At 42.2% G+C, this 8,130-nt stretch overlaps 1 protein-coding gene across 3 annotated transcripts in view; it reads right to left on the bottom strand.

Moving 5' to 3' along the window:
* Window positions 1-5,814: 5,814 nt before the first annotated feature.
* Window positions 5,815-8,130, bottom strand: part of WWC3 (WWC family member 3) — a 170,751-nt gene continuing 168,435 nt past the window's right edge. For all 3 annotated transcript variants that reach the window (XM_083172587.1, XM_083172586.1, XM_083172588.1), the window contains exon 23: window positions 5,815-6,552. In XM_083172587.1, coding sequence (XP_083028713.1) covers window positions 6,486-6,552 — 67 coding nt within the window. In that variant the 3' untranslated portion in view covers window positions 5,815-6,485. The remainder of the gene's footprint in view (window positions 6,553-8,130) is intronic.

The raw sequence follows: 8,130 nt of genomic DNA, 5'->3' as shown, positions 1-8,130 counted from the left end.
AGCTTCTCAATAGCGGCTCATGCAGATTTTAAGTCTATTTAGTCCACATTATTCGACCAGATATAGAATTTGTGTATATGTATATTAATTGAAAATAAAGGAGTATATTTTTATGGTTTAATCCAAAAGTGCTATTTATTTTGTGTTTTATAAAGTATCCCTTTAAAACAGTGGCAGTTACTACCCTTTTCAAAAATGATAACTAAGTGGCTTTAATAACAAAATTCTGTGTTATGGCCCGGAAACTCCCCCAGCCTTAATCCCATTCAACAAATGAGTGGACAAACTCCAAGCATTTATTAGGCAAGAAATGGCGGCCATAAGTAATGATAAGGCCCAGATGTTAATTGACAGAATGCCAGGGTGGATTACAGCGTTTTTAAATAAAGAAAGGTCAACACTGCAAATATTGTCTCTTTACATAAACTTAATGTATAAAAGCCCTTGACGCTTAGTTTTACAGTAAACCATACTGACATCTAAAAACACTGAAGCACCAAATTTTGTGAAAACCAATACCTGTCGTTCTCAAAACTTTTGGCCATGGCTGTAGTCTTCTTAGCTCCAGAGAGACTTGTGGTTACCTGCAATCCAATGTTTTTTTTATTGCTACCCATTGGCAGCATACAGTCACTGGGTGGTGAGGTGTATGAAAACCCACTCTGCTCCAATTCTGCTTCATCACAGTGTACATGTAACAGTGATGCCGCGTTCTCACTGTGAGTGAGAAATACACAGCTTTTCCCCGGCAATGAAATGCCGGGGACTGCAGGGACAGACCCCCGTTCTCACTGCAAGGCAAATTCCCGGGTGAAGAAGTTCTACCCGGGAATTTGCCTTTTAACACGGGTTTTTCGGCAGTGTGAACGGGTCGACCCGTGTCTGCATACCCGGATCTCAGACACGGGTAAAAAGAAGGGTTTTACCCGTGTCTGAGATCCGGGTATGTGACCCGTTCACACTGCCAAAAATCCTGTGTTAAAAGGAAAATTCCTGGGTCTACATGCTAGACCCGGGAATTTGGCTGCAGTGAGAACGGGGTATGAGTGTGTACTACCTGCTATCTATCAATAAATGTATAAATAGTCATCCACATTTGTGTGCATATATAACTGGAATATTAACAACCACACACCAATTCCAGATTAAGGTCCACATGGAGCTGAAAATTATGTGTGGCCTTTACTGTGGGCATCTCCATATTTCTATTAGTGCTTATTGCCATACTGCAGTAATTTATCTGAATTTTATGTGATGGATGTGCACAAAATAGTCTTAGTTGGTAAAGTGAATTGAGAAAAATATATATACTTTTTTTTTAAAATAAAATTGGCATCTGCATATGTATTCAGCCCATTTGCTGTAAAGCCCCTCAAAAGTTCTGGTGCAACCAATTACCTTAAGAAGTCACATAAGTAGTGAAATTATGTGTCAATCTAAGTGTCACCTCATCTTTCAGTATAAACACCCCTTTTCTGAAAGTCCCCAGAGGCTGCAACACCAGTAAGCAAAAGGCATCACACCAGGATAATCTAAGGGGCTCTCCAAACAAGTCAGGGACAAAGGTGTTGAAGTCAGGGTTTGTTATTAAAAAAAAAAAAAAAAAAAAAAGGCCAAATCTTTGATGATCCCTGGGGCACCATCAAATCCATCATCTTCAAATGGAAAGAACATGGTACCAACACTCACAGACTGGGCAAGGAGGGTATTAATCAGAGAAGCAGCACAGAGACCAAAAATAACCCTGAAGGGAACTGCAGCTCTTAAACAGTATATTATCCTTTTTTTGCCTATTAAAACATATATAGCTGCAGTGTGAAAGCTCCAGGGTGCTTTAACCGTTTAAGAAATACCGGTATTTCTTAAATGGTTAAAAAGCAGGGTCCTACCTGTTTTAGAGCCTTTTTTTGGCAGTCAGAAAGGGTCTTAAACGTATGTAGAGTAATAAACGGTAGTAATAATAACAAAGTTCAAGAACATGATTGGCTTCCTGCTTGATGACTGTCCACACCACATCCAGGAAGTAATCAGAGGAGACACAGGAGAGAATATTGCAGAGTTAAACGGGTTTCTTTGGGGTTTAAATGGGTTTAATGTGAATGGGTCTTAAACGGTATTAAAACTGTAATGTACTGGTTAAAACACGCAGTGTGAAAAGGTCTTTATGGCTCAGACCCGTTTTAAGTCCCGTTTACAAATACCGGGTCTTTACCCCTTTCTGCAGTGTGAAAGCAGTATGTGTCTTAAAAATAAGAAGGCACGTTTTGAGTTTGCCAAAATGCATGTGAGTGACTCCCCAGATGTATGTGCTCTGGTCACATGAGACTAAAATCAAACTTTTCAGCCACCACGGAAACCGCTATGTCTGGCATAAACCCAACACATCCCATCACCCCAAGAACACCATCCCCACAGTGAAACAGGGTTGTGGCAGCATCGTGCTATGGGGATTTTTTTCAGCAGCAGGGACCGGGAAACTGATTTGAGTCGATAGAAAAATGGATGATGCAAAATACAGGGATATTCTTGAGCAAAACCTGTTTCAGTCTGCCTGTGATTTGAGACTTGGGACGAAGGTTCACCTTCCAGCTGGACAATGACTGGAAGCATACTGCTAAAGCAACATTTGAGTGATGTAAGGGGAAACATTGAAATGTGTTGGAATTGCCTAGTCAAAGCCCAAATCTCAATCCAATTGAGAATCTGGTCAGCTTTGAAGATTTCTGTTCACAAGTGGAAACCATCCAACATGAAGGAGCTGGAGCAGTTGTACCTTGAGGAATGGGCAAAAATCCCAGTGGTACGATGTGGCAAGCTCATAGAGACTTACCCAAAGCGACTTGCAGCTATTATTGCGGCAAAAAGTTGCTCTACTTAGTATTGACTTTAGGGGGGATTTGCATAGTTACGCACATTGAAGTTTTCTGTTATTTTGTCCTATTTGTTGTTTGCTTCCCAATAATAATAATAATAATAATAATAATAAAAAAATACAGTACAATAGTGGCAATACAATGACATTATATTATACAGAGAGCATCAGTGGTTGTAAAAGAAAACATCATAGTGCATGTAATATAAAGAGCACCACAAAATAAAGCCGCACACCATGGCCTGTGGAATTTAATGAATGTCAGCAAGAATATCTATGGTATTGATCTATAATCAGTACTTAAAGGAATTTACACTTGTTAGTGTTTGCCAATGGCTCTGGTTAGGCACCTCACTGAAAGATTGCCTGGGTAAACACAGAACGCCCCTATCTCTCTCTTCTCCCTCCGCTGTCCTCTTGGCACCTTTTATAATGTGTGCACCACAGCCACTGTATCAGAATGTCTCCCACAATGCCATGGGATCTGCATGATTGGTCAGACTGTCCTGTGCATGTTGGCACCCTAGACACCCAGTGAAGGTGCTCTTGCCCACCCTCCATTGGGCACAGATTTATAGCCGCCAGGGGGGCCACTGATGCCCTGGTATGGTGCTGACCACAGTCGTTGCCAAGATTTTTGGCACCCTGGGAATTGATGTAATTTGGCACACCACCCTTCTTTTCTGATATACATTTAATATTCGCACACCTTACCACACATTATAAAGGGACAGCAGCACATGTCACATGTCACATGAGTCCCTGGCAGCCATCACCTCCCGAGCGAAGCGAGCCCCGCAAGGGGACTCTGACGCGCGGCGCCATGCTGGCGCCGTGAAAGTAAAGAAGTACCCTGAATTCAGTTAGTGAGGGTTGAGGGTGAGCAGACTTCAGGCGACTGAGGTAGACAGCTTTTAATGACCAGGGGGGCGGTGATTCAGCCTGCTCCTTGAGATGAGGCTTCCTGCTGATTGGTCAGTGAGGGGTGAACAGAGTTCAGGTGACTAAGGGACTCAGGTTTGAATAAAGAGGGTGAAGCTTTGGGCAACTAAGGGGCAGGGCTTCACACTGCTCTATGGAGTAGGACCTCTCCTGATCCTCTGCCAGCAAGTGATTCTGCTAGGCTTTTGAAGGTGGCAAGATTCTTTTTTTCCTCCAATTTGCACTACAGCAGATTCTATGGGCCTGTTTTCCTGGGCTTTCTTGGAGGTGCATTTTCACCCTCTGCCTTGTTAACTCTGCCCTGTACACATCCATTCAAACAGGACCTGAGTCAGAGGTGCAAGCAGTGTCAATCTCAAGCGCAGTGAAGCTATGTTTTGCCCATGTGCCAATGCTACACTGCACACGTGATGTGCTGGGATTGATCACTAATATCACGTGCAGTGAGGATTTATTTGCAAAGTGAGTGACAAGGATTCAGCATTTTGGGAGGTAACAGTATGGCACTATAAAAACAGACATGAAGTTACTTTTTTCTATATGTTCCCTAGTCAGCCACTGCAAATAGTTTGACAGCTGGAGAGGCCCAACTGTGTTGAGAGCTGATCTATCGGAGACAGCATAGGGTTGCTCAGAGGTCCTCTAGTGCAACCAATGTGCTCCTGATGTTCTTGCTTATGTATGTGGGCAGCGGATGTGAGACGCCGCCACTTTTTATCTCTATACAAGATGGCGGCTAAGGCAAGCTGCACATGCAGCTGTGTGCACCTCTGAATCAGGCTTATAATTGACTAGGAAATATTAGCATTCCTGGAGCAATATTCTAAGGCACTAGTTGCTGAACTAATATTTAGCATTCTTGTAAATCTTGGCCCAGCACGTAGGCTGTCATTCAGCAGAATGTATCACACCCCCTGCTTACATTACCGGTGCAAACTGCGTCCTAGGATCATCTCCAAAGGAGTTGCTCAAGACGACCACCGCATAAAACCTGTTAAAGTTTTTCAACCCGGTAATTTGCTGAAGAACCCGGGTTTTTCAGTGGTGTGAAAGGGTCAACACAGGTCTTCAACCCTGGTCAAGAGTAGGGTCGGAGTGCCAGGATTTGAGTGCCGGGATTTAAGACCCTGTTGACCCTTTCACACCACCAAAAAATCCTGTTTTTTAACAAATTACCGGGTTGGAAAGCTTGGTACTTATGTAGTATCTGGGCGCCCGATTTAGAAATCGGGTCAGATCGGGCGCATCGCATCGCATCGCATGCGACCAAATCGGATGCGATGGACCCGATTTTTCCATAGGATTCAATGTTAAAATGGTCTGAGTCCATTTTAACATAGAATTCAATGGGAAAAAGGGGTCCTGTTCCTTGCCCCACTATCCAAGTGGGCATGGAGTTGGATATAAACCTGTGGCGAGCGTAGCGAGCCACCGAGCCCGAAGCGTGGCGAGCGTAGCGAGCCCCGCGAGGGGACACAGAATACCGTCCCCTCGCCACGCTTCTGATTGTATGCCTTAAGTTAAGGCATACAATCAAAAAATCGGCAGCCCAGATACTACACAAGTACCGAAAGCTTTAACCCAGTAATTTGTGGGTGGTATGAATTGGGTCCGGCGTGAAAGGGGTATTAGCTACACAGACCACAAAATCTGTTTCCTTTGACAGAGATCCTGACCTCTTCCCTTCCCAGCAACACCACTACTTTTAATCAGACAGTCACTGGGAGCATGATGCAATCCTGCATCGGCTATCAGAAACCCATACTGAACATGCATAGTACAGGTCCGATGCATGCGCACAGTACCAAACATCTGTATTTTTCAGGATGCGCTGCTTGTCCTTCAGGATCTGAATAAGGGCCATAAACTGTAGGTGGCAGTGTTGCATGTGTGTGTGTGTGTGTGTTATCTCCCTGTACAGGAACGTGCCCTAATGCAATGCACATACACACAGTTCACCGATTACAGCATAAAAAAACTCAAACAATTTAAAGACAGTAGAATGTTTGAAAAATGCAATGCCATTTTTAATCAGTATTAAAAACTTTGCAGTGATAATATTTCAATACAGAACAGAGACGGTGTGAAATAATATGAGATACATTATAAAGAAAAGAATAAAATGGGAAAGTAACAAAAAAAGCAAGCAAAGGTGACAGCTGCAAATAGTATTTTCATTTCAGGTACCAGAAAGAAAGCTAATTCACTGGTTCAATTCAACTGTATGACAAAACACTTGGAAGCATAAATTGAGTCTAGAACATCTTTAAAGCTGGTATTTTCCATCAAGGAAAATGAGAATCTATAAATAAATTACAATACAGTGAATTGCCCTGAAACTCGCTTTATTTCCGATTTCCAGCCTTTTATTAAAAGTTACATAAAACAGCAACAAAACTGTACACTTTTTTTCTAGTTGAACTATAAAATAGGTTGTCTTCAAAGATGTCAGTGTTACAGCGAGGAAAAACCAAGCCTCGCTGCAGTCATTATAAAATATATAATTATAGATATTTATGTTTGCATATATGATTTTATTTTTTTAGATTTTTTTTGTTTTTTAGAAAATAATGAATAGCTTTTAAAACTTTTACAATATTAAACTTCACTAGTTTAATAACTTCATGGAGAGAAGAACAAATGGGTTTGTAATCTTTTTGAATGAAACCCGTCATACGTCGTCAGCTGGCAGAGGAGGTATGTTTATTCTTGGTCTTGTAAAAAATGCTATCTTCTCCCTGTAGAAAAAAAGCCATGTAAATACATTATAAAAGGAAAATAAAGTTTAAAAAATCCCCAAAACTGTTTTTCACAAACCAAAAAATATTTGTAAAATTCTAGGCATGTGCTTGTTCATTAAAGAGAAATGTAGCAAATAGCTTACAGGAGGCATATCCAAACTGTGGCCCTCCAGCTATTGTGAAACTACACATCCCAGCATGCCTTGCCATAGTTTTAGCATTCCCTAATACCAAAACTGTGGCAAGACATGATGGGACTTGTAGTTTTGCAACAGCTGGAGGGCCATAGTCTGGACATGCCTGGCTTACAGCACCTGGACTTTTACATTCGAAACTGTTACTTAAATGAAGTTCAGTGCTCAGTTTGTCATTGCAAAGACATCTGTTTCTCTCTGTAAGGGCCAGATACACTAAGCTTCAAAAGTGATCAAATGGAGAGTGATAAACAGCCAGCCAATCAGCTCCTGCCTGACATTTTTTTCAAATACAGCCTGTGACATGGCAGGTAGGAGCTGATTGGCTGACTGTTTATCACTCTCCATTTTATCACTAACAACATTAAAAATAATAGAATCAGCGCCTATGCTTAACATGCTGAAAACATTGTTTTATAAAAATTGTGTGACTCATACAATATCATGAATGATTACCTTCCATTGCCAGTACATGTGAAGGCTAACAAACACTAGGGGTCAGATGTACAGCCAATCTACTCCTAACTGTCATGACAAAGGCTCTGTTTACAAAAGTGACAGTTATGGGTCTGGTTGGTTGATGGTTTATAACTCTCCACTTTATCACTTTTTAAGGCTTAGTACATCTGATGACTATAGGGCCTATTCATAAATCAGTAAAGAATGGAGAAGTTGTCCATGGCAACTCATCAGCTTTGAACATTTATCAAGTGCATTCTATGAAATTATACTTGGCAGCTGATTGGTTGGGCAACTTCCTCACTGGCACAGTTCACCGCTCTTTCTGCTGCTTCATGAAATGACCCCTGTAAGATTACAAATCTCTTATTGCAGAGGTGAGTTTGTCTATCTACTGCTCTAATTCTGTGACCTATGCCACCTGAAGGTGATTTAGGGCAGGGATAGGCAAGCTGTGGCACTCCAGCTGCCGTGAAACTACACATCTCTGTATGCCCTGCCACAGTTTTAGAATGCCTAAATGAAACCATGTCAAGGCATGCTGGGATATGTAGTTCCACAGCAGCAGGAGTGCCTAACTCTGGTTTTATGGAATCACTGGTTCCACACATAGATCATACTGGGGCTGATTCAGTAGCAGCCACAGCTTTGCTAAAAGAGCAAAACGGCGACTGCATGCCACTATCACATGCTGTGGGCCATCCAGCACAGCATAAAAAGGGTTGCCCTGCGCTGCGATCGCAATCTAACTGCATTTGCATCACATAAATTGGTTCAACTGCAGCAATTGAGGACGACACCTGCCTTCGCAGCGCATGTGCTTCAGCAGCTGCTCCAAAAATGTTCCTGACACACCTGCATTGTTCATATCGGTCCCCTTAAACATTGCACCACCATCCCCACAAAGCCTGCTGCTGTCCAT

The sequence above is a fragment of the Crinia signifera genome, chromosome 2 (assembly GCF_055691185.1).
Source record: "Crinia signifera chromosome 2, ASM5569118v1, whole genome shotgun sequence".
In the NCBI taxonomy this organism is placed as follows: Eukaryota; Metazoa; Chordata; class Amphibia; order Anura; family Myobatrachidae; genus Crinia; species Crinia signifera.
The sequence above is the reverse complement of the archived record's forward strand: the minus strand, read 5'-3'. Positions and strand labels throughout refer to the sequence as shown.